This window comes from Phalangium opilio, unplaced genomic scaffold, assembly GCF_054372755.1.
Source record: "Phalangium opilio isolate 3A_F unplaced genomic scaffold, DU_Popi_V2 ptg000540l_1, whole genome shotgun sequence".
Lineage (NCBI taxonomy): Eukaryota > Metazoa > Arthropoda > Arachnida > Opiliones > Phalangiidae > Phalangium > Phalangium opilio.
The window spans coordinates 1,695,854-1,721,729 of record NW_028324244.1 but is presented as its reverse complement, the minus strand read 5'-3'; the positions used below and the strand labels follow the sequence as shown (position 1 = coordinate 1,721,729).

General features: G+C 36.8%; 1 protein-coding gene across 1 annotated transcript; it reads right to left on the bottom strand.

The window, feature by feature from the left end:
* Nucleotides 1–43: 43 nt before the first annotated feature.
* Nucleotides 44–25,439, bottom strand: LOC149588587 (caveolin-1-like). Its single transcript, XM_089862384.1, has 4 exons — nucleotides 25,286–25,439; nucleotides 12,648–13,167; nucleotides 1,171–1,413; nucleotides 44–1,055 (listed from the first exon to the last, which is right to left on the bottom strand). Exons 2-4 carry the CDS (start codon nucleotides 13,068–13,070, stop codon nucleotides 936–938), a joined length of 786 nt encoding a protein of 261 aa, XP_089718510.1. The 5' UTR covers nucleotides 13,071–13,167; nucleotides 25,286–25,439; the 3' UTR covers nucleotides 44–935.
* Nucleotides 25,440–25,876: the final 437 nt, after the last annotated feature.

The window sequence follows — 25,876 nt, the reverse complement described above, 5'->3', positions numbered from 1 at the left end:
AAATAAATGGTCCTCGCTAAGCCTAATTTTCAAACGCAAAGGCTTACAGGTTTTATTATATAGCTTTATTTAAATCCAATTCAACACTACCAATACAAAATTTATTTAATTATTTATTTTTAGAAAATTTCAGGTTCTTAAAGGACAAATTGACTATTACATCTTAGAATCAAAAGGTCAATAGGTCAATTATCCTTTATATAAACGTGTGTATATTTGGGAAGGCACCATTTGGATGGATTTCTATATTATTTCTTAATTAGGCCTAAATAATGGGAAAATTTACAATAGACAAGATTCTGGCAGTAAATTTCTTTTTTGATAGAAAAAATTCTTAGTATTTAATATCAAATACATAAATAGATAGGTAATCTAGTCTATTCTTAATTAAGGGGGATGTTCTATAGACACCAGTCTTCAAAATGGCGCTATACTTAATTAAACCCTGACACTTAATTTAACACACTTTAAAATGGTTTCTAAAAACAAAATTAATTATTAATATTCAAAATGAATATTTTTTACAAAGAAAAAATGTTCATACACTTATTCTATATTTTAAAAGGTAGATATTTGTACACTGGTATAGTTATAATATATTTAAATTTATTCTTTTATAATTAAAATTAAAAAAAAACGGGGTAGTCGCTTAAATAAAAGCACAAATTCTCAATTTTCTAAATGAGATTATTAAACATGATAATTTTTATATTGGGGCAGGAGCGAAGTGTAGTTTAAAAAAACGTTTTTAATAAAATCTTGGCAGGGGTTCAAAGGTTGAGGAGAATAAAAAATATAACAGAGTAGTCGCGTCGCGTCACGTGATGGAATATTTGGCGCGCCATTTCTACACAAAGGATCATTTCATATAGACGGTTGTTTTTACGCTAAAAAATGTTCTTTTAAATGTTTAGTATTTGCGTTTTTCTCAAATTTCACGGTTCCTTGGTGAATTCTTGATGTATCGTGGTTCTTGTAACGTTAACGGAGGACAGTAATAGCCCAGCTGATTTGAATAACGGGTCCAATAAGGTGTGAATAAGACCTCCCCAAACCTGCAAGTAACACAATTGTGAACGTTAATACATGGAAAATACCAGTAATTTGGAAATGAAGTTGAAAACACGATCGACTAAAGGTACGTCTAGAATTTTTATAAGTTTAAATTACCCTTCGGACAACGTAGAAGACAATGTCCAAGGTACGCAACAATGGACTCAAAACCCAAACATGTACGAGGGTCAAGATAGAAAAGATAAGACCCCAAGCGATGCCGCATGGTAGAGCCAATAGGGCGGATAGAATTCGGTAAACCCATTGTTTAGTGCCAGAAAACACGGCGTAGGTCAGTTTCCAAACGCCATCGAAACCTTGAGTAGAGTCAGGCTCGGCCAATATGTCTTCGAAGACCAACTACAATAGAAAAATAAATACCATCCATTAAAATACGTTCCTTAAAAGTAGGCTTAGAAAGTATCAAAGTCACGTGATGTTTTGATATAAAGTTTGCAACCTCTTTGGGGGGTGTTCTCCAACTTACAGAAGAAAGAAGCCCCGGAATCCGATTGGGGAGAACGTGGGAAATTCTTTAGCATCTAGTGGAAAAATATTTACCACTTGCAATGTCGGAGGGGCTCAAAGACTCCGTGGTGGTGGTGGTAGTAGGCTTAGTAGCAGTGCGATTTTATGGATCGTATGTCGGGGTTGTTCAATATTAACGAAGAGGGGGTTGGGAAGGTCTCTATGGCTTTATATAAAGTTATATTATAATAGTATCCTACCCAAGGGGTAGTGAGTGGGACTGTGTGGAATTCCTTACAAAAAAGACATTCCGAAGAGCAGGGGCACTGACTGATCTTGGAGCAATGGAAAAAGAAAAATATAAAAAATGGCGTAGGGGGAAATTTCTATAGGATTGTAATATAAATAATTGACACTGTTAACTTAGTCCAAGGATAAAACTCTTAACCTTTAGGCCTACGGTCGGACTGAGACCGTTAGACGTGACCATAAAAATATTGTCTGGTTTTTATCCATGGGTATAGATAAACCAAAAGACTATTCCATAAATCATTTCAAGTGAAACCAAGGCACAGTCCGGAGGGGGGGGGGTTGCTCTCTTAGGTTATTTGATTTCCCTCGTGCCAACCAAGAGGTCAGAGTTCACTACACGTCGTAAGCTAACCGACTCGCACTGCCTGCCTCTAGAAGGTGACCCGCCCCAACCCCTGGTGTTTGTGCTTCACTGCAAGAATTAATGAGATGGTCTATAGGCTAGAGAGTCACTTTGCTCTTGATCTTCCTGTCGTCAAGAAGGCGAAGAAAGTTTTGATGTACCGGATGAACTTTGTATCTTCCATCATCCCTTTTAGAAAAAGAAGCGAAAGCGCATTGATCAGTCTGCCGTCAGACCAGTCAGACTCGCGAGTCTATGTGTGGGATAATAAGCTTCTCTTTGTTAGTAGACCAAAAAGATTTTTCCTTTTATTTTCCCCATTGATTGGTGTTGATGGTTCATCAATCGTTAGTCTTTTTGGGGTATTTGAACTTAACCATTCGATAATTTAGCGCCTTTACTGTGATAGGGGGGGGGGTGAAACAGGAAATTAACGCCCTTAGGATATGCGTCGAGGTTTATTACGTCTTCCCGCGATTTTTTTTCTAATTAAATTAGACTAGCGTCTGCTCCTAATTCGCCGTGATGCGATGGTAATTGAAAACACGTGTCTTTCACTTTCTATTCGCGCCTTCCTGGTGCCTATCTTACGTTCTTTTACTAAGCCTAACTAACTGTGGGTGAATGGAATGTGTTTTTGCCGAATTTTTAATGATCTACGTCAGATATTTTCCATTGAAAGTTGTTGTTTTCAATGACATCCATGTAGTATCTCAGTCCCGAGTGCTTTAGTTTTGACAATACAATACATTTAAACTTTCAAACCGACTTTTAGTACCCCCAGTGGAATTTCGCTTTGAGTTTCGACCTTACATAACCGCGGGAAAATAGAAATGGCGCGAAAAGAGGTCGTGACAAGGAGGAGGGGGTCAAGGGCGAATCGTTACTGGCGAACCATCGTTACGCACCTCGCTGGGTCCATCCATTATTCTCAGTGCTAGCGCACTTTTCCTCGTGCCTGATCTTACCCTCCAATTGTACCCCGCCCCACTATACGGACCTATAAATTTAGTAAGTGGCACCAAGGGACTTAATTCCTTTTCAAACACGCAACATTATGTATAGTGTAACGTTTTTTTTTTCTCTCACTTTGAAAAGAAACATAATTGTCTGTAGAAATATGCAAACCCGAGTCAGATTAAGATGGAACCGAATTCCTCCGTTCCTACATTGCAGATTCCTAGAATGCTCCTCTCCGTGAAATAGTTCAAATAAGTTGAACCGCTGTCATCTTGAATTGTCCTAGACGACCTAACTATTATACTTTTCGACAGACATTTTTTTACTCTCGCCTTGTCTGAATGTCCTATATAGATATCTTTGTTGTTACCCGCGACTCTAGCTTAAGTGAGGCCTTGCTCGGGATGGCCCCCAATTTTTTTATGTATTATATAACATTCGTGGACTATTTCAAACGTTTGTCGCCATGTTTTGACGATGGGGAACCCATCAGGGACAATTTTGACGACAGAAATCGAATCGAAAGGAATGTTTGGTATAGATGTACTTCAGGGTTATTTACTTCTGCAGAAATACATAGTTCATTAACTTCATTCCATTGGAAGATAGATTGCTTAGGATTTAGGGCTAAAGTCTTATTGTGGCTATCAAAGAACCATTAACTTTTACAAAGTTTATTCTGTTCATGTCTGCGAAAACCATTTGTAACGTAATTTTGCCTCCCAAGTTGATGCATTTTCTTATATCTTTATCTATCTACAATCTAAACCTGAATTCAACCAATTTGAGTCAATAAAGCGAATGTTGACGATGTACAAAATGCCGATAAGCGGTGTTTTAGTAAACCCAATCCCTTCCTTTTAACATTATTGCCTCTAAGATGTTGAACATCCAATCTAGAATAAACATATATATATACACTTGGTATTTCAAGGGAGCTAATTGGATCCTGTCTTTAGCAAGAATGTCTCGTTTCCCTTCAAAAAGAAACCCAAATAAGCATGGTCAATGAAGGGGTTCCCTCGAGGTTCGTATAGTTCGTCTAGGGGTCGCCGATGTTATTTATGGATTGCTAGCTTAACTATATATAAGGGTGATCTGTTTTTCGGGGTCTTTTTTGCTTGCGAAAACATTTTAAGCCTTGGCTTCGAGAGAGAGCAATCTAGAAAACGACACCCATGGCCATTGGTATTCGGGGCTTGTCCCAACCTCCCATCTTTAAACGGGACACGTGGGTCTTGTCAGTTTGCGCCTAGATACGCGTAGATGCGGCTGTGACGCGCTAAGAGATACGCTCAGATGAGTGTACATGGTTCGTTTTAGGGTCCACTTTTTTTCCCCGAGATTAGACCCCAGAACGAAGCTTACCACGTGAGGTTAAAAAGGTTAGGTTTGAGAAGCGTGAACTCTAGTTTTAATCTCTGGTACAGATTTAAGTTGAAAAATAGCGCGAGGGGAAGGTCACAGAGAGCTATGAGATGTGTAGGAGGTACGGATCGAAGCCAGCTGTCCCTTTCTGGATGCCTGCGGCGCTGAGGTTAAAGATACCCCCTAGTTGAATTCCAGAAATAATTAAGGCGCATAGGGTCCGCCGAAAACGACGTTAAAACATTTTTTTTCTTCTTCATCTTATATTTCTATCTTCGGTAGACATAGTTGAAATGGTTCTCGCATCCGCCACGCCCATTAAAGAGGTTTAAAGTTATATTCCAACTTGTCTCCTGCTCTTCAACTATATCTAAATTCCAACCGAAGTGACGTGAAATTGACAGGGCGCAAAAATGTCCAGATTAGCTTGTTCGGCTCGCTGGAGTATTTGGTATAACTAGGAATATATATGGCTACGAGGAATCATTGCGCTACACTCAACGTATCTGGGAAAAGCTAGACTAATCATTAAGTATATGACTAAGTTTACTTCACGAATTATCTATCTCGCAATGAGTTTGCCTGACCTCGCGTTGTTACCAACCAATGAAACGACAGTTAGAATAAAGACGTCAGTCAGAGTTCTCAAGCCCGGTATACCCAGAATACCCACGTCGAAATTAACACGGGAGATATTATGGGGGCACAATTATTCCTAGTAGCTATATGTATTCCTGGCATAACTGAGCGTGCGTACACTCGCTCTATATCGGCGCACGCGGTCTTTTATCTCCTGTCAATGATGGGACTCCATTGGACATGTCATACGTCTCGAAGACATGTTTAAACGCTTCTATGAATGGTAAGAATAACTTCAATCAAGAGTAAACAACAGCGTATTAAAGAAGGCATGGTTGGCGTCTTTAAATCTAATAGTAAATTTAGTTAGCTTTAATTCAACCACGAGGATTTAATAATAGGCTTCTTAAAATGTTTTAGCAGCGCTTATTTCGGAGTCAACCCATAGTTTGAATTCTTTAGCTCTACTTGATTCCATTATTCATTTCAATTCGTATCTGCCCCTCGCTCCGCTCATGAATCTTTTACAATTACCAAACGTTACATATGTATCCCGCGCCTTTTAAAATTCCCTTCTGACGTTTCTGGGTAGATTCAAGAGGGAAATACCATGGAGGGGGGGGGAGGAAGGGATGAGGGAGGGGTCTAGCACTTATTATTACGAGCTACAATTCGTGACTATTTTAATAGAACTTGCTATAAATGAGCTAAGGAATGAGGGAGAGTTTTAGAATTGAGAAAGTGTATTGTGTGCATGGTGTGATCTGTATCTTGAACTTCTTTAGGGTTTTCTGCGCCCCATTTTTGATGATGTAAAAGTTATTTTTCTGTTTTAGCGTCTATAAAATCTAGCTTTTCATGATTTATATTATATATAGTTTTCAGACAAGGAGGATTGGTACCATTTACACAAGCAGGAGGCGAAGCTACTTTGTACTGCCTTTTGTTCACTAAGTACTATGGCCTCCTGGTGTGAATTGTATCAATCCTCCTTGTCTGGGTTCGTATAATTTGTTAGATACCAATTATTTGATAAAAAAGATTGGTTTAAATTTTGAAAATTAAGAAAGGATGGGTTTGTTTTTCGATAACTAATTACTTGTAAGATAAAACAAAAGGTTATAGACCTTGTAATTCTTTATTCGCGACATTTTTGACCTTAGCATTGACCTCTTTGAGTCCAGTGACGTGTCATAAACGTAATAGCTTTGCGCAGAACTTCGGTTTCAGTTACGATATTAGTAGAATAATAAATATTAATTTGGGCCTAACAAATTTTATACTAAAAAACGCCTAAAAACAACCTTGATTTTCATTCATTTGACCCTGTTGACCTTTCGCGTGTTTCAAAATAAAAATATAAAAAAAAATATTATAAGAGTGATAAATCATTCGAATTTTTTTTCCCAACCCCCAAAAAGTTTAAAGTTTAAATTAATTATGATGTTAAAGGTGAAACTTAAGGTTGTTATTAACTGATATTAAATCATTTTAAAACACGTTCTTCTGAAAAACACTCTGTTATAAATTTCTGTCTCCCAAATCCTGCATGGTGAGATCATTAAAGGTCTGGCAACATGAATTCAAGAAAATGAGGGATTGCAAAAATTTAACACCAGAAAACACGAAATTCCCTAAACAAGGTAGTCTAGTAACAACAGGGGTTTTGCAAGAAAGGCCCTATAGAATCAAAGTGATGTAGACAGGAAACTGAGAGTCTATATCAGATATCATTGAGGGACCGTGGTTTGAATGTCAAATCATTTACAAAACGAGATTCTATAGAGCTAATAAACTATTCCATTAATTCCAAAAGAGAAGCACAAATACCACAGGGTCGGGGGAGGTCACTTTCTTAGGTTATTTCCCTCGAGCCAAGAAGCACCGCTAGAGGCAGCACGTGAACTCTAGCTCCTTCTGGCGCTGCCTCTTGGGTGGCGCCAGGAAAAAACCTTAAAAGGCGACCTCCCGCATGTGTCTTGGTTTCTCTGCGAGTATTTAATGGAATAGTCCATAGATTCTTCAATTAATATAATGGAAAATTTTCGTTTCGATTGGGGCCTAAAAATGATAATTAACCACAGGAGCCTTAGGTGTAAATTGAATGGAATTTACGTGGTGTGAAAATGTCTTAAGTACTTGTAATTACAGTATAAAGGTAAATTGGTTTTCAATTAATTATATTATAGTTGAAAAAGTTTTCCCCGACATAAGCCATTTTAAGCTTAAAACTTCATAGACAATCACGTGGTCGAACTACGGTCACCTTAGTTTAATTCTATAAATACTATCTATACGACTTTTACAATTGTAAGGTTTCCGTCCGCAACGTACCGCGTTATGAATATGAAGCCATCTAACATAAAAAAATCTTTTAAGTACATGGCGTCTGTACCTTGACATTCAGACAAGTCAGTCCTAATCCTGGCTATCCTGGAAGTCTAACGCTATCAACCCGACAGACTTTACGGGTTGACTAAACCAAGGGGATCGAACGTAAGCTTTCCCTGACCTTTTTCAACGAAAGTTCGATGACCTCTTAGAAGTTAGACGACCATGCATCCTCCCTTACCCAAACTTTTTAGGCCCGATGCTTCGACCACCGACGTATGCAAAAACATTTCAGGAAGCGACGAAAAACCGAATACTTATTTAGGTAGGGGGATGATTTTTAGGCTTAGCAGTATCATCTTAGAGTAATGGCGGATATTTTGTTCTGCGTGTATTAAGACCTATGACGAATTTACATAAGTACTATTGCCATTTTTCAATCCACCCTCTAGATACATCACCACCGATAATCTTTCATTCTCGAGAATCTTTTGCACGATTTTGCTCATCACGATTTTAAAATAAAGTCGGGCGGTTTCGTAATTAAACCCCCTTGATTATTTCCATCCCCTTCTTTCATTTTAAGTTCATACCATCATAAAGGTACACTAAAATCAACCGTACCACCCCCGTAAATTTATGAAAAATATGTAGGCTAATTTTGAATACTCTACCTGAGATTTATGAAGATGAATTTTAAGAGAAATTAAATAAAAGGTGGAAGCGTAAAACTTAAGATAACAGTAACTCCCTTTTCCCTCGCAAATTGAACTGAACTGAATTGATTCATTCCTCCCTTGAAAATTTAATTCAAACTAATACTTTATAGGTGTTTCTGGACCTTTTTCCTTACGGTTTAACATTCTTATTGGGTTTAACTCGACTCTTACTTGGATCCAAGCTCGAGTTGTTAACGATTTTAACCAACTCATGTTTTAACCCAAGATCGCGTGGTATATTGCGTTAGGTGTATCGCCTTATTTTCCCAGTATAACCGTTGGTTCTCTGTCATAGACACCCATATCGTGTTTACCTTGACTTTCATGGATTTTGAAGGGGGCACCCTTAATTAATGAAAGGAAATGACGGATTATCGCTTGATTTTGATAAGGATTAGGTGGGTTGAGTTTCATCAAAAACGGGGAAGGTTCACGGAATCACGGTTGTTTGTTGAGATAATAATTTTGAGCATAAAGTGAACGTTTGTTGAGGCTATAGATATTTCCATTAAGTACTTAATGAGAAGCACAAACTCCATAGGGGCGGGAAAGGTCACATTCTTGGGTGCCAAAAAGCACCGCTAGAGGCAGTGAGAGTTGGCTAGCCTGGACTGCAATTGGTTTCTCTGCAGTTAATTAATAAAATAGTCTATTATAAAGCGAGTATAATTAGCTTATTAAAACACTTAATTATCCCTTTAACTAATATCAGCCTTATTCATTGATAATGATGAAAGATTTGTAAAATAAACAACAATTGTCATTAGAACGTTTTCTTGGACGTTTCAGCGAAGTTAATAATCTATGAAGAACACTTTTTCTTTATATATATACATATATACACACGTTTATATCAATTGTATACCATACAATGACCTTTTTTCCCCCTCTTACAATAATCTCGGTCCTTAATATAGTCAGTCAAGCGAACAGAGAAAGTCCCCAACCGCTGAAAGGGATGGTTATGTTTTTCTCAACACGCTAAGCCTAACGATAGTCCTCCCTCGCGTTTTTCAAACTTCCGCTGAACAGTTCCTTAGCTAAGCCCTTGGTTTATCCCATCCCATTGCGTCTGTGTCTTGGAGTCAAGATATTAATGACAAGCGGAAGTTGGGCTCTTTTGCATGTCGAGCCGCTTGAATAATTCATCCCGTTTCTGTGCCATATTCGCCTGGCATCATTTTAATATACGACCAATGTGTATTTCTATATCAGTGGGGTACCATGCCATCCAGGACTAAATTTAATATTCCTCCACGAGAATTCATCGCGCTTTTTAAAAAGAGCGCGAGCAAATAACCCCTGACACCTCTAACACCATTAACCATTGTCAAGGGTGACGTAATTATTCACGTGGTTGTTTGACAGCGCGTGGAGCAGATGTTTAAAACTACGATCTAGAAATCACTTTCGAATAAGATTGGCTTAATAAATTATTCAAGTAGATTTTTAGATAAAGGGATAGTGAATTGCCATCTATCATCTGTACCTCAGTATCGTTTAATCTTAGAGGAGAGAGGTTTCATGGAGCAGTTTCTCCATACATATATATAACCTAGACTCCAACTATGGAAAGGTAACAAAACCCTCCCAGCATCCTCAGTGGCGAGCGTTTTGGTAAGGTCGTACGCCGCTACAAAAACTTATAAAATATCCCCCTGTATCTTGAAAATAGAAGCAAATTCGTGAGAACTACCTTTTATTTTTAAATGGCGCTAGGCGTCAGCGCTTTAATAATCCAGGTAGGGGGCGTATGCGAGGTACTCTGGGAGACTTCCATTTCGCGCATGGCCCATGAACATCTCTACTCCTTCTCACCTCTCCTTCAAGTTTTTATTTACACCATTTTACACGTTATAGTTAAAGGTAACGAAAATTTCACTGGCCCTTAAATGATCACAAGACGGTAAAGATAATGGCTTTTCTATAAACCCTTGCATGATAAAAATCTAGTCTTGTACATACATTTTAAAATTAAATCCTGTATAGGAGTAAAAATGGGATCAATAGCTTCGTGAAAAGAATAACCTTTCGTGATCACGACGATTTTAAAGCGAGGAAGATTCTCAATTTTTCTTTCTTTCTTTCTTTCCAATTCCCGAAAAGATTTTTTTCTTTACTGCGTCAGTTTTTTATGTTTTTTTTAAAGTATCACAAAATCCCCTTCCCGTTTTTGGCCACCCACTTTTTAAGTACTCGCGATGATGACTCATCCTGGAGTTTAAGTCAAGGCATCAAGGTATATAAAAAGAAATCGGCTAGACCTTGAAAGTTGGCGGGAAACTATATTTATTAAAAAAAAAAATTAAATAAGCCAGGCTATAGGCTAGTCGCTATATCTATTGGAACCGGTCATTGGCGTCTGCCTTAATTCTAGAGTTTGTATGCTAGTGTTGTCCGTTCCACGGTTGGTGTTTGTTCATTGAAAGAGTTGAATTTGAATCTACTAGGTACTTAAACTTACAATTCCTTTTTGGGAATTTCAGCTGTTGTTTAATAAAGATTAGGAAGTACTAAAGGTTCATGCGTTGAAGTAAGTTATGGTCGGAGCTGTGATTCTAATTGGGGAAATAGACCTTTCCATTTATTACACGAGGAGAAACCAATACACAGGGCCTGGAGGTCGCCATCTTGGGTATTTCCCTACACGCTGAGGGAGGCTAGCCAATTCGCACTGCCTCTAGCGACGCTTATTGGCACCAGGAAGATAACCAACCTAAGAAGGTGATCCCCCCGCCCCTGTGGTGTTTGCTTCCCTTTTGGAATTAATGGAATAGTCTCTATAGTTAGGTGAAGTGTTATACAACAATTTATGGACTTTGGTGCTGTTTGATTTATGTTATAATGGGGTTTGACTATCTTGTTTTTTAAATTCAAAGACATTTAAAATTTATCATTCAGTTTATCAAATACATTTTCTGCCCTCGCAAATTGTAAAAATGTCTCTTTATCTTCCCTTTTTTGGTTTTGGGGTTGATGAAACCATATTTTAAAGGTTATTGTCATTTGATTAAAATATACTGATATTGCTAAATATTTGAATAGGATTTTATTCAAAATAAACCATGACAACTTCTAAGCCTAACTTGTCAAGCTGTAACAAAATTAATGAACTCGTTTGTATGTTTGTCACGTTCCACAGAAAGTAATTTAACTATAATTTATGCGTGTTTCTTACTAATTAGAAAGTGCTTATTATAAATGGTAGCCGAGGCCTCTCTCTCGTTTTACGAATTATTTTAAATAATAATAGAATATGTTAAGTTGTTTACCAAGAAAAGAAACATAACCTTTCTTCAACTTTTTTAAGGGCGTAAACAGAATTATTTCTCCATATAAGTGGAACGACTAAACCTAGGCCTAATTTCGTTCCTTACCATACGATTCTCGAGCCCTCTTTTGTTTTACACATAGACAAGTAATAGAAATAGACCAAAGTTAGGCCTAATTTTTAGGCTTAGCGTAACATTAAAGGAGAAAGCGAAACTAATTGTTTCCCCTCTGTTAAATCTCGCGTGCAAGAGCAAAAGTCAGGGTGGGAATATTTCGTTCTTATCCAGTTTCATTTAGAGAAATTTAGGCTTAACAAAAAAATACTCTGCGATAGGGGAGAACTGATATAAACAAACTTTCCCATAGTCTCTCTGTGTGTTTTTACAATATCCTGTAAATCCGATAGATGTATGGATAGATTACCAAGTTTAGGATAAAAATAATATAGATCAGTCTTGGGGGGAGGGGGCCCAAGAAATTCGATCTTCTTCCGTTATGCTGGGGTGCTTGAGAACCGAAGAGTCCCAAATTCCCCCGACTGAAGTTCTTTCTCGTTGATGGATTTAGACCAACAGCAACGCGTGTTATATATTTCTATGAACCAATAATACTGTCTGCCATTATTCGACATTTCGTTCTTTCTTTTCAACGCGTCCCATAGTGTAACAGGGCGAGAATTGACCCCCACGTGACCTATTGGTGTAATTACCTTCCCTTCCTGTTATTTTAGTTGGTTGTATACTGGGAATCATTCATCCGATCCGCCACTACCACCACCATCCCACAAGCTCCATTTTCTTGTCTGAATCCAAACAAATGCGATTCGGTGTTTCCCATCCCATTTTTATAGCGTATATAGAAAATGGCCGTGTTTTTTGTACCTTCATTTTCTTACACCCTCGCCTCTTTTGTGTTTTAATGTCTTGAGCGTTTTGTAATCTTCTTAAATCGTATATTACATCTTTTTTTTTCTTCTAAAGTTTAAGAATATGCATGCATCGTTTTTAACAGATCATTACCCTATATAAGATACCATTGTGTTCCATCAAGGTCTTTTTCTTTGAAACAATGTATACTAGGGCTTATGGACTCTATTCCTATATATAGATTAATCTCTCTAGAACTGTTTATGGAATGAATTTTTTAGGCCTTGGTCAAATTGACCATGAGCCATAATATCTATGCGTGACTTTGATATTGTAATTTTCCGAGGTTAAAGGTCATGCTAGGCGTGTACTTACATTGACTTGATCATTGATGCGTTTCTCATCTCTATCGAGAAGGTTGAGTCCGACGGTGAGAGTATCGGCGCAGGACAGAGTCCTTCTGTGTGTCTTCACCTTGTCCTTCTTCTCTTTGGCTTCTTTCTCCTTCTTTTCCTTCTTATTCTTCTTCTTGTCCTTCTTGCTGGTCGAGTTTCCTCCCTCGGCTTCACCGTCCGTCTTCTCACCATCATCGGTGGCTCGTCCGTCCTCACCCTTCTCTTTACCTTCGTCACCTTTCTCGGTTTCGGACGCGGCTCTGGTCTCCATCTCGATCTTTTCCTTTTCGGGTGTGTCCCCCTTCAACTCGATTGTCTCTTGGTCATCCAAGAGAGGCAAGGTTGATTCGTTCAAGTTGCTCTTCGACCCGGACCTCGAGCTCTTGTCTTTAATTCCTTCCATTTTGACGCTTTTCTCGCTCCTATTATCGCTGCTACTTGAGGAAGATGAGCTGCTGCTTCGACTGATACTTGGACTTAGAACGTTGTCTTCTACGTCACTGTTAATAACAAAAGAGAAACCAGACACATTAGATCCAATTAAGAAAGAAAAACAACTGATTGATTTTAAAAGTTTTTGACAAAAGAACTTTGAAACGGGATGGGGTAATTGATATTGCTATGAATCACTAACTAATCAGATAAGTGCATCTTATTCACACTCTGTCAACCAGTGTCATCTTAGTCACTCGGTTATATCGAGGACCTGTCTATGAAGAACCAGAGCTAATGAAGATTTTCAATGCAAGTGCGAAAGAGACCCTCACAATTTTTTATTCCACCTTATCCTAAAATTAATTCTGAAAGGTTACCTGCACCTTTCCACTACTCCTCAACAGGTTTCTATTTTCATAAAAGAAGGGCTCAATTTATCAAGCACCTTTTTAGTAACTAGACACCCTTATGTATGGTTACTCATCTAACCATACTCCCACGCTTTTAAACCGAACCGGTGCATGCATGCACCTCCCTTAACTCAAACGAGAACCCTCTAGAACCGAGTGGAAGACAGTATACCTGGATTTAAGTCTATATCCAACGCAAATAGGTGTTGTCGACTGTTCCGTCATGGATAGATCACCAAACACATAAATAAAATTCACACAACGCGTCAAAAGTCCGAAGAGCGTTTAAACCGACACCAATATTGTTCAAATGATAAAGACTACGCGGTACTCTAGTTACAATAATTTTGGGGTAGGTTTAGAGGTTTTAAATTAAACTGAAAACTGTGTTTATTCCCAGGAGCGAAGATGAGATGGGTTTGTTTCTTTCTGTGAGCTCGTTCCGTTTGAAATGTTGGAAGATTTTAATTCATTGTGAATTTCGTTCCGTTCTTTCCTTCCACTTCAAAAAAAATATGCGAGGGTGGGCACCTGGCATTCAACAAGGCCGACTTTAACGGTTTTTATGTATAACTACCATCATCCACAACCCCAAAAAAAAAAAAGAAATTAAAATAAGGGTCTTAGACGTAATGTTTGCAGCGCGAGTGAGAGAAAACTGTTACAGACAGCTAAGAATCTAGTATGTAATGGTAAGAGGAGGACTGGGTGCATGCTGCTATTGGTGTGGTTTTTCTTTGATGTTATACCCATATTCCCCCCAAAAAAAGAAACCACGTGACCATCCATGATTTTGTTTTCTCTTCCCCTAATATATCCTAAATTAACCTAAGTACTGGTTGGTGGTACCCTTGCCTTGAATTCGACCGTGTGTTTTCTATCGTTGTATATTATTTCTTCATCTTTCTCGGCCGTGCACAGAAGAAAAAAAATCCACCACCCTTGTAAGGATTCCTCAGGAACTCTACTCTACTCACTACAACCCCCGCAAATATTTTTTTTTACAATTTAGATTTAAAAAGAGCGGGAAAAAAAGATTATTCAAAGGCTTCTCTTTGTTCATTTGCGCTCGCACTGTACGCTCTTTGAAAAAGAGAGTGAGATTCAGCAGGGCACTAACGTTAGGAACATACATGTTCTGTTCTGGCTTCAATAGAGTATAATGTATGAAAGAAAAACATCATCGAAATTTCATTCTCGCTTCTTGGTAGTGTAATCTAGATTTTTACTTTTTTTTTATTTTTTGGTGGTAGTACATTTTGACCCTGTCCGCTAAAGCATGGGGAACGGAATGTGTACTTGATTCCAGCGTCAGAAATGACGCGTGCTTTACTTTCATTCTAACTGACTGAGTAACATAAGTCATTCTTGGGTTATGAGCCTATGACACGTACGACTTCCTGTATACCACTGTAGCGCAATTTTCATGACCGAGATGTGCTTGTTTTCCCATATTTGCAGGTACTGGTTGATACATTGAAGATATGTTTAGCCTAAGGGGGTAGAGATATTTCCTCCCCTCTCCCCTCTGTTTCTTAACTTTAACTGCGCATGCGCTTCAGGGTTGCCAGACAGTAATTTGTTATTATAGAGAGCTTTCAGTTGGAGGAGGAGTTGAGCCTCGTGACATAATTTACGCTGCCATATTGGTGGGTTTAAAGCAGGAATAAAGCTGAGACCACCCAATATGGCTACCAGAACAGAATGGTAAGACTTAGGAGGGTGTGACGTACTACTATCCCATCTGAAAGCTCTCCTGTATGTATACAGGTTTTAGAACTGTATATTATAATTACTGAATCGAATTTAGAATTCTACAAGATTTTCAGTCTGTTGCATCTATAGATTGCGGTTGAATTGCCAGAGTTGGCAACACTTGCCCGCGTCACTATCTATTAGGTAAATACATCCATCGTGTCCTGTCATACGTTTGTTGTTTGTTGTCCTGCAGACGGATTCATTCAACCGTTAAATTGGTTCTAGCGTGTTTTATTGTTAGAGGACCGTTGTCCAAATGGGATGAATTTTCGCTATGGATTTAGAATAGGGTCGGTGCTATTACAATACTCTATTGTAGTCAAGGAACACTTATCTTTAGTAATCATCAGCCTTATTTTTGTCACACTTTAAGTTAGTCTTGACAAGGTCCTTAACAAGTGGCTTGTACTGGTTTCCTTTTTTTTTTGCTTTGACGCGCTCTCGACCCTGGCTACCGTAACACCCGTTTTAATTAACAGTATTTCAAGTGTTACTTTTGGTAACAGACATGTAATATCAAGAATACATACAGATAATTGGAATAATTTTGTATAGTCATTTTTTCAACGTATCTAAGCGGATTTTGTGGGTAGAGCTATAGACTAATCATTATTTGTGGTGAATCTCTCTCGTCTTCTGTTGCAACTCGATTTCCTATCAACCAATGAAACGACAGTTATAATGACGCCATCAGAATTATTAGACGCGTCGGATAGTAAGTTCCCAAGTATGGTCCACAAAAACAAAAATTAACACGGGGAGATATGGCTAAACAACAATTCTTATTAGCGGTATGTGTTACACTGGTAATTGGCAGCGATGTGAATGTTTTATTTTGAATACTGTCAGTGTTAATTCGATCTTTAACACTTATAGAAGACATTGTTGAACTCTTAACTAAGTACCTTTCTTCGAAGTTAACTTTGTTCTTAGAAGTCGCGTTAAATTTTGATTAAGTGCACTGTGTGAAATTCAAGGAAGCTGACAATAATTCTCGATAAAAATTTGTTGGAAATGTAAAAAGAATTATTATTATTATTAAAGTTCTGCAGATTTTGGTCTTGGTGACGCAAAAATAACTCTAGATAGACCATATTTCGTGGAATGGTACTTTATTAGTCGAAAAATAAAAAAAAACGGCCAAGGGAAAACCCTAATTAAGTTAGATTGTCGAAAAGATCATTAAATTCGAGGACATTTAAGTTCTTAACCCTTTTTTCTTATGGCTGCGATAACGATCTATAATTAAAATAGAGCGGTTTCTCTTTTTTATTTAATTATATTAACAATTTCTTCCGTTTTTTATTTCTTTCTTTAATTCCGTATGTCCTTATAATAACCGCCCTGGTTTAAATCAACGTGACCCGATTTAGTTTTAATTGTCTCTGGGTCAAGAGATATTTAAAATTTATTTTAATTAATAAAATAAATAAATATATAAATATTCCATATTTGGAATTAATTTAAGTAGTTAAACATATTTGTAGGAAATTATAGAGAGGACACGTGGAATACTTTGGTAGCTCGTGACGAAGCTTGGGTCACATGTTGACGTAACTAAAGATAAGCTAAAATTTTCCCCAGATGTTTATGACTTATTAATTTCTAAATTAGACTTTATTTCATAAAAATTAATGATAAATGATTAATCATTAATTTCTCACGAATTGTCGGTGCTCCATTCGAAAGTTCTTAAGCGATATTAACCCTTATGTCTGGCGGAAATGACGTCATACCCCGAGTGAATTAATGGATTAAGTAACTTTAAACTTCTGGGAATAAAAGTCCTAAATGAGCCTCAATTTCTAAGGCTTTAAAATAACAGATTTAATACCGGTGTAATATTATCCCACTACTTTTATTTTTTTTATCAAATTGAATAATGAAGAGGATAAGTTTGAAATAAGAGATTATTTTAAAGAGACTTTGATTTTTAATCTGAGAAGAGCTTAGTAATAATTCATCCGAAGCAAAAATAATAAATAAAAGTTGAGCTTGTGTTTAGAAACTTTAGATCCCCACAGAAAATATGAAAAAAAAAAAAATAGCAGACCAACTTGGAGGGAAAATAATATGAAATATTATTTTTAGGCTTAAGGGAATTTCGCGCTTCCGTTGCAGGGACAAAATATAGGACTTTGTAGTAATACCGACCCAAAACATCCATAAGACTCTCTTTCTCTCCCCCCTCCCCTCCCCTCCTTCTGTCAAAAAAATGTGAACTAAATGTATAATATTGTAAAAAAGAGGGTTGCATCTCTGCTCCACGCAGCAGCTTTTGGCGGGAATTTATTTCAGAAGAGAGCATGTGCGCTATGTATATAACATTCCATTCTGTCCCTCCTCCCGCTTTTTTCCCCTTTTTTGCGCTCTGTTGAAACTCATCTAATGGGATTGATAAAAATCTTCATAATGAGCATTTATAATAAACGCAAAAATTGTCGTCATCTTTGATGTTTACCGGTTTATGGGTTATATTCCTTTAATTCCACTTTACTTTATAGGCCTAGTGTTTACGCAATTTTTAAGATGAATTATTAACGCGATTACTAGAAAAGAAATGCAAATAAACTTAAGCCTTGTTTTCAATTTTGGAAAAATTCGCGCGCGTTTTAATATCACGTGCTCTGTGAAAACCCCAAAGTCTTCAATATTAGTTAAGCCTAATTATGAATTACGAAATTTCGCGCGCTTAACTGTCACGTGCATTGTGAAAACTTCAATATTCCTTAAGCCTTGGATTGTTATGAATTCTGAAATATTTTGCTAAGCCTAATCAGCTTCCTTGACCCTGACCAATCAAATTTTCCAAGTATCAAATAGACCGAGATCAATCTATCTTTTTAATAATTTCACTGGTAAATGGAATCATTAGGGATAAACGGAAGGAAAATTAAGTCATTTTTATTTTCTTCTAAAAACTTCCGATAAGTAACTTCCTATAATCAGTGAAGCCATTAATCAATGAATCTTTATCCTAGGAACGTCGAGGTTCATTGGCCTACCAGATATTTGACCCCGCACTCGAATAGAACAGTTTTATATCCTCTCGTGTGTTTTTTTTATTTTTTATCCAGACACCATCCTGCTATTTTGAGCTGTCAAAAGACCCCTATCGAAATAACAAGACCCCTAGGGCACCTTGTATCCCATGCGATAGTAGAATTTTTAGGAGAAATATCTCACTGACAGGCGAGGGGAGGAGGATAAATAACAACAAGCAATATCTTAAACGCGACGTTCCCCTCCCAAACAGAAAGCCCTGACTCTGATTTTGTAGCGGAGAAAAATGTTTTCATAGAACTTAATTTACAAAAATGTACGTTAGAGCAAAAGACAGCAACACCCCGGGCCCTCGAGGTGGTCAACTTCTAAGGGTCACTTGGTAACCGCAAAAAATAACGATATTTAATTATATTTTGTTAATAAGATATTTTTTCTGTAATTCTTCTCAAGTACCTGCGCCCTAAGTTTAAGAAAAATATTTCAAATCCACAAATTATATCTCCCTGAACTTTCCAGGAGAATTGTATTCGGCGATCAAATCAAATCAGTAAATATATATAGTGCACTAAAGGGGCTAGAGAAATTTCCTACCCCCCGTTTCTTAACTTTTAACTGCGCATGCGCTTCAGGGCTGCCACTCCAATAATTTGTTATTAGAGCATCTCCTGCATGATGCAGGTTTGGAACCGAATGATAATTACTGAATCGAACACAGAATTCTACAAGATTTTCAATTTGTTGTTTTAGATAGATTGCGTACGTCACAAATGACTGGCAACACTTGTTTACGCATTATCTGTATCGACCACGCATCACCGTTACAATTCGGTAACCGTTAAGGTTCGTGAGCGGTTAAGGTTGAGACCGTATCCAATTTCACACAAAAAAAATCGATTTTTTGTAATGGGGCCTCTTTAAGTATGATGTCAGAAACATTTAGAGGAAGATCCGAAAGGAAATATGATATATATTTTTTTCTTTTTATAATTCTATATTCTGAATCCAATTGCTAAGCCTAAATGAAATCTTTTTAATGGTAAAGAAAAAAAAAATATTTCAAGGTCGAGACACGTGGGGCCCCATGCATGCATGCACCATTCTCGTCAGTTAATTGGCTTAAATTTTTGTAGATATTGCCATGCTATGCCATACCATACCAACTTGAGATTGAATAGAGGAATCTTTTTCAAAGTTTAATAGCAATATTCCCTTCTCTTAACTATATATTACTGTTATTATTATTATTATTCCAGGGTTGATAACTATTTTTCTAGGGTTTTTTGTCCCTGTTTTCCATGATTGTAGGAACCATGGTATATAGGCTTAAGGGAAACGTAGACTATATTTCTTGGGGCCCCATAAAAGTTAAACGCGTATAAAACTATATATGCGGATTCCATTCCAGGAAAAGCAAAGGCCTCTAACCATTAAAACAAATTTATCTTTTATAAACATACAATATACGGAATTCAAAAAATATATTTATATCGGCGTCTGCGGTTTTCCTGTACTCTGTGTACATTTCTCTTTCACTCTCTTTCTCCAATTTATAGGGCTTAATTGGGCAATTAAACGCAAAACGGCATTGAGTCGCAATTATGCAAAGAATGTCTTTAAATATTCTATAAGTATGTGTTTTTCTACCGCGTTTTTTCTTCTTTACCGAAACTTGTTTTTAACGTTCATTTATTCCTAATTTTAAAATTAAAGGGATTCTAAAGTAGGTAGCAACGGGTGGGTAAAATTTATTTGAATTACGTCACAGGCACGCACGTGACGTCAGATACAAAGACTCCACATGAAGTGGGATTATAGACCTAGTCATTGTTTTATTTTCACCAGAGATTGTAGCGCCAATTTCCCGAAGTGGTAGTAGTTTTCGAAATTAAGTTTCTTATTTTCAGTCACGTGGTGCCTATGACGTATTATTTCAAATAATTTTTACTCACCCTCCCATGCCCTCTTTACAGTCCATTTAAAATTTCAGCGCGCTCATTTCATATTCGGCATTGAGATTAAAGTGAGTGCAAATTATTTTAATTATATTTTATAAAAAATGTTTTTATGAATAAATTATAATGTATAGTTCTTAGTGCAGTATATTTTTACAAAGGCTAATTTTATTATTTTTTTTAATTTAAAAGAGAGTGGAAAATATATATTTTTAAATTATTATTTTAAACTAGCTCCGGTGTATTGCAGGGTAAACATTTCTACAGGGGTACCATATAAATCCAATGGAGCTAATACGCCCCTATAAGTTGGCTTCCCAAATACAAAATTATTTTGAAAATAAATTTAATATTTAATTTCTAATATTGAATATTAAACTTATACAGGGTGTTTCTGAAAAGTATGTCATAAATTAAGCCCTAAAGGGTGGTGTCGAACTGAATTAAAAAATTCTCAAAAACACCGATAAATAAATTTGATAATATTATAAAATATTCAACATTGTTCTTAAGTTTCGGCTATTTCCGTTTGATATAACCTTAATGATAATTAAGTTTAACTAATTGATGGTGTTAACACACCCCGAGGTAGAAATTCCTTAACTATTATTACGGGGTACAGTTAAAAGAATTCTAAATTCCCAAAATTAATAATGAACCTTATCTCAGATGTCTATCCTGAGGGAAAGGAATATCATGATTTTAATTATAATTCTGTAGAAACAAATGGACCCGGTGTTTTTAGCCATAATAAAGGATAAGGCTATATTACTGTTATATCTGATTCATAATAAAAAAAAACATTATTCTTAGGTTATTTCAAACATTTTCTTTCCTTAAAATATAAAATAATAAAAAATAAAACGTGTAAGAACAGCCGCAGAGAGCATCTGCTGCTATTAAAGGGTTGAGTAGTTTTAATTAGCCTAACCAACGCCACGCGGGTTTTTGAATATGTGGGTAGTTACTGACTCCATAAGTTCATAAGATACGTTCACCATAAGTTTGTCACTGGTATCTTAGAAACTGGAGTTTGTCATGAAGTGGTTGAAGTAGGTCATAGATTCAGGGTAAAGCGACGTATGCCTGGTTTTGGCGCTGTTAAAGGCTTAGTAATGCAGACTAAATAGGAGAAGATGGAAGTCCTGCAAAATTAATTAACCACCGAGTGTAGTCTTCAATTCTCGCTTCCGTCGTTCTGCTAGAACTAGTTATCTCGAGCTGTAAGTCTCTCAGTAGCATTACGAATCGTATAGGTAGTGTCATACTTATGGTAGGAACATATCTTATGTTACTCTTAACACAAAATGAAATCACATCTCTGCAGGGGGAGATAAACTCTATGGTTGGCTGTAGTGGCATATTTTTTCTTCACCGGAAGTTCGCGACCTTGAAATCTTATAAACCTTTTCTTAACTTTTTGCAAATTATTTTTTACTACTTAAGAAGGAGTCAACTAGGGAATTTTAAAGATGGTATTTTCTTATCGAATATTTAAATTCGTAAAATTCTATATAGAGATAAACTTTTAAGGGCAAGTTTTGTTAAATCGAATCACGTTTTTTCGATTCAATATGCATCAGCTTTAGAAAGAAAAATAAGTATTAGCGTAATATGTTTTAAGATTTAAAGAGAGGGTGAAATGTATTTCATTTTTCGCTTAAGTTTTGAACAAGCGCAAGTAATATTTACTGGTTACTGAGAGCTTGTCATGAAGTGACGAAGGTCATAGATTTTCGTAAAGTGACGCTTGGTGAGGCTTGTATAGGAAGTGGCAAACCTATGGAACATATCATATAAACATCTAACACTGAATATAGTAAGAACCTAGACTTTCGCCTTCTCTTTAAGTTACATACCGCATTTTTGTCTTAATCTTCTATCAAATTTAAAGAGACCTTAACGAAGGTTTTTATAATGAGTCAGACGATTTAAAATTCACCCAAGTTTCAAGGGATAGCCCAAAGGCTCCCCTCGATTTATTTTGCCAAAGCAAGAACTGCAGCTAGTCGATCAAAAACATAATCTAGACGCCGGTAATTCGGTTAGATCCGGTTTCTAACCGGTTGTTTATTCAAGTAACACCCTTTCATGTTCATGCTAATTTCCTTTTTCCTCACAAAAACACATTAAATTAAGGCACGCTTTGTTCCATTTTCTATAAAAGAAATGATGGACAAACAAAACCTACGAATAGACTTCCTGAATTTATATAGGGGTGTCTAGTCTGACCGTTAGATTAGTATATAGGGCTCCAGAATAGGTGATGTGTTTTTAATGCTACCCAAATGTAAACTTGTCCTTTTGTTAATCATTTTTAAGTCTAAAATTAGAGTTTAATCAACTGTTCTGTTTCCGTTTTGCAGGAGAAAGCTTTTCAAGAACAATTATACAACATGGAGACGTTCAACATTTTGATTGTGGTGCCAGAATGACCCCGGATTTGCTTTAATAATCACGTTACATAGGTATGACCTTTCTATACTTTGTAATGCTACTGAGAGACTTACAGCTCGAGCTAGTTCTAGCAGAACGACAAGCGAGAATTGATGTCCTACACTCGGATGGTTAATTAGTTTTGCAGGACTTATATCTTCCTATTTAGTATGCATTACTAAGCCTTTGTCAGAGCCTGACCGCCGTGACCGGGCGTCTCTTTACCTGTAATCTATGACCTGCGTCACTCACATCATGAAAGCTCCAGTTTCAAAGTTACCAGTGACAAACTTATGGATGGAACATATCTTAAGAACTTACGATGTTATTTAAGTACAATTGTACTGAAAGCAGTTAGTTCTTCTAAGCTATTCGCAAGTACATATCCCCGTTATTAATTTTAATATATACCAGCCAAGCATGGTAAGAAGAAACCAGCTACCATCCCCTCTTTCCTCGACTACACACCCCACCCCGCTTCTATCGTAGTAGCTCGGCGCTATCAACCCAAAACATGCCATGACTTGAAATCCTCCATGGGTACAAGTAACTCCTACACCCCGGGGGCATATTTTTCACTGTGCAGTTCCATGAGAGGGGGAACACAACAACGCAACATTGGCTGCTCGGAAGATCCTCGTAGCATAGCATGCAGGCCCTCTCTTACAAACCCCACAAAGGTTCTCTGACGCCAAGCTAAACCATGTCAGAAAAGAAGGAAAAAAACTTGGCTTTTTTTTTTGGACATGCGTGCAAGTTGGAAGCCTCTGTAAAACGTGGGAAAATGTTCTCTGGCGTCCCAAGCTACGAAGCTGCAGTGCTACCAAACAGCACTTTTTACGCTTCTATTCAACGGTTATAAAAATGAATCTTATGTACTACCCCCCTGAGCAAATGGAAGGACGCCCGTTGCTATGTTATTTAGAAAGGGATTTTAAGCTAAAAGGACCATTTTTGGTTTGGGTATATTTTGGGATGTTTTTCTCGCACCGACATCGACGAAAATTGGCCGGGCATGGTGCGAGTTTTCTCTTCAATAATCGCCCCATAATGGTTGCTGCATGGCGTCCCAGGGTGGAAATGTATGAGTCATCTGCTATTGTGCTCCGTATTCTTTTGTAAAAAAAGTGCCAATGTGTCTGCAACTCCTAATTGAGGATTGAATATATGATAGGACTTTTTATGACCCTATTCTTTGGAAGTGCTCAGGGACTTAATCGTCCTTGGGGTCTTAGGCTTGTACAGAAACAAAATGAAGTTGGATATAACTGCCCCAGGGGTGACGAAAAAAAAAAGGTCAAAAGGGTCATTAGTGTTAAAAATTGTGTAGTTATCTAAGTAGGATGCTAGATAAATCGAAGACATAAAATGCATGTGTTTCTAGTTAAATGTACAAGTGTTACTTTTCCCTCTTCATGGTGGCCATGTAATGTCTACAGGAAATGGGCGCGGTTATGTTTGAGTTTTTCGTTAGCACGTATAGTCTTTTGTATCAAAATTTTAATAAGTTTTCACCCACTATCATCTGAGTGATGTTTTAAAATTAGAATATATACCAGTTTTGGCTAGATTTTGGTTTAAATTTTTTTTTTTACAAAATTAGACAAAACATTCTCATGGGCGTTTTTAATTGTTCTACCCTTGGCCAAATAATTAATTAATCAAAGTCTTTTTCTATTTTATTCATATGTTAATCGTTTTAAGGACAGCTGCACTAACTTTAATCGTAATAAAAAGTTAAATAATAACCTTTTATTTTTCTCCCTCTTTCTCTCATAGTAAATGGACGCCCGTTTTTCGAGGGACTTAACACTTCCAGGTTTCCTGTACACCGATTAATGGATACGTACAGCGATTGCGTTTAGTGACTGTCCCCTTGCCCCCCTTTTAACGGTAAAATTACTTTATAGGCGCCAAAATACAAGACGGCATTGAAAAATAAACTATACGCGAATTCATCATATAAAAAGTTAATATCAAAACAGTATTTATGATTTTTTTTTTAAATATATATTTCTTTAATAGTGGCAGGGATCTGGCTTAAACAGAGTTAATTTCAATTTGGAATTTTTACCGAGTGCCATTACTAATTTGTCGAGTGAGAATTAAGAAAATTTAAACGGATATAAAATTGTCATTAATTTATTACACCCTCGTGCCACGTGAGAATTTTTTATTATTTATTCAAATTAAGGAATTCCTCTCACTTAGTAAATTATAAGTGGGTGTTTGTAGCTTTTAAAATATTACCATAATTTTTAGTGAAGATTAAAATTGCTCTATAGCGTGTACCCTATTTATAACTCTCAGTGCAAAACCCCCAACCTTTTATCTTTTAAAAATAAAAGAGGAGAATGGTTTCTATGGCAACGAAAACTCTCCAGAACTTTTATCTACATAGAAAACATTCTAGTGGAAACTCCATAGTAGAAATAAACTTCAAAACAAAACTATTGTGGTTATTTTAAATATACAACATTTAGTAAAATATTTTAAACTCTAAAATGATAATTTAAAATTATATAAATTATTTTTAATACTAAGTTCTATCATCATATAAAATTAAGTTAACAGCTTGGAAAAATATTAAAATAAAGAATATACTGTAAAATATAACTCACCGTTTATAGACTGACCTCTCTTGCGAAACTTTGAGTCAAAATTTTTTAAAAATAAGAACTTTTTTGGGGTGTTGTTTAGAGATTGGTCGGAGCTTTTGGGTCCACAGCCGTTTAGGTCAGGCGGTAGGAATAAAGATGCCGAAGATTGGACTTGTGAGTAGGGATAAATAGTATTTTTTTTCCAAGCGGAAAAGGAGGGAGGGATGGGATATGTTTTTCTCCTACGGCGTTTGTATCCACCCCCTCTCATTCGCTCTCTCTCTCGCTCGCTCTCCCTTACTACTTGTAGATCTCCCTCTAATACAGCTTCCCCGTTCGGCTCAAGCTCTTTACAATACCTTGGAGGAGAGACATGAGACGGGTTAGTAATCTCCATACCTATAACCAAAAGTTCATAAGATATGTTCCTCCATAAGTTTATCACTGGTAACTGGCTCGGCTCAAGCTCTTTACAATACCTTGGAGGAGAGAGATGAGATGGGTTAGTAATCTCCATACCTATAACCATAAGTTCATAAGATATGTTCCTCCATAAGTTTATCACTGGTAACTTAGAAACTGGAGTTTGTCATGAAGTGAGTGAGGTAGGTC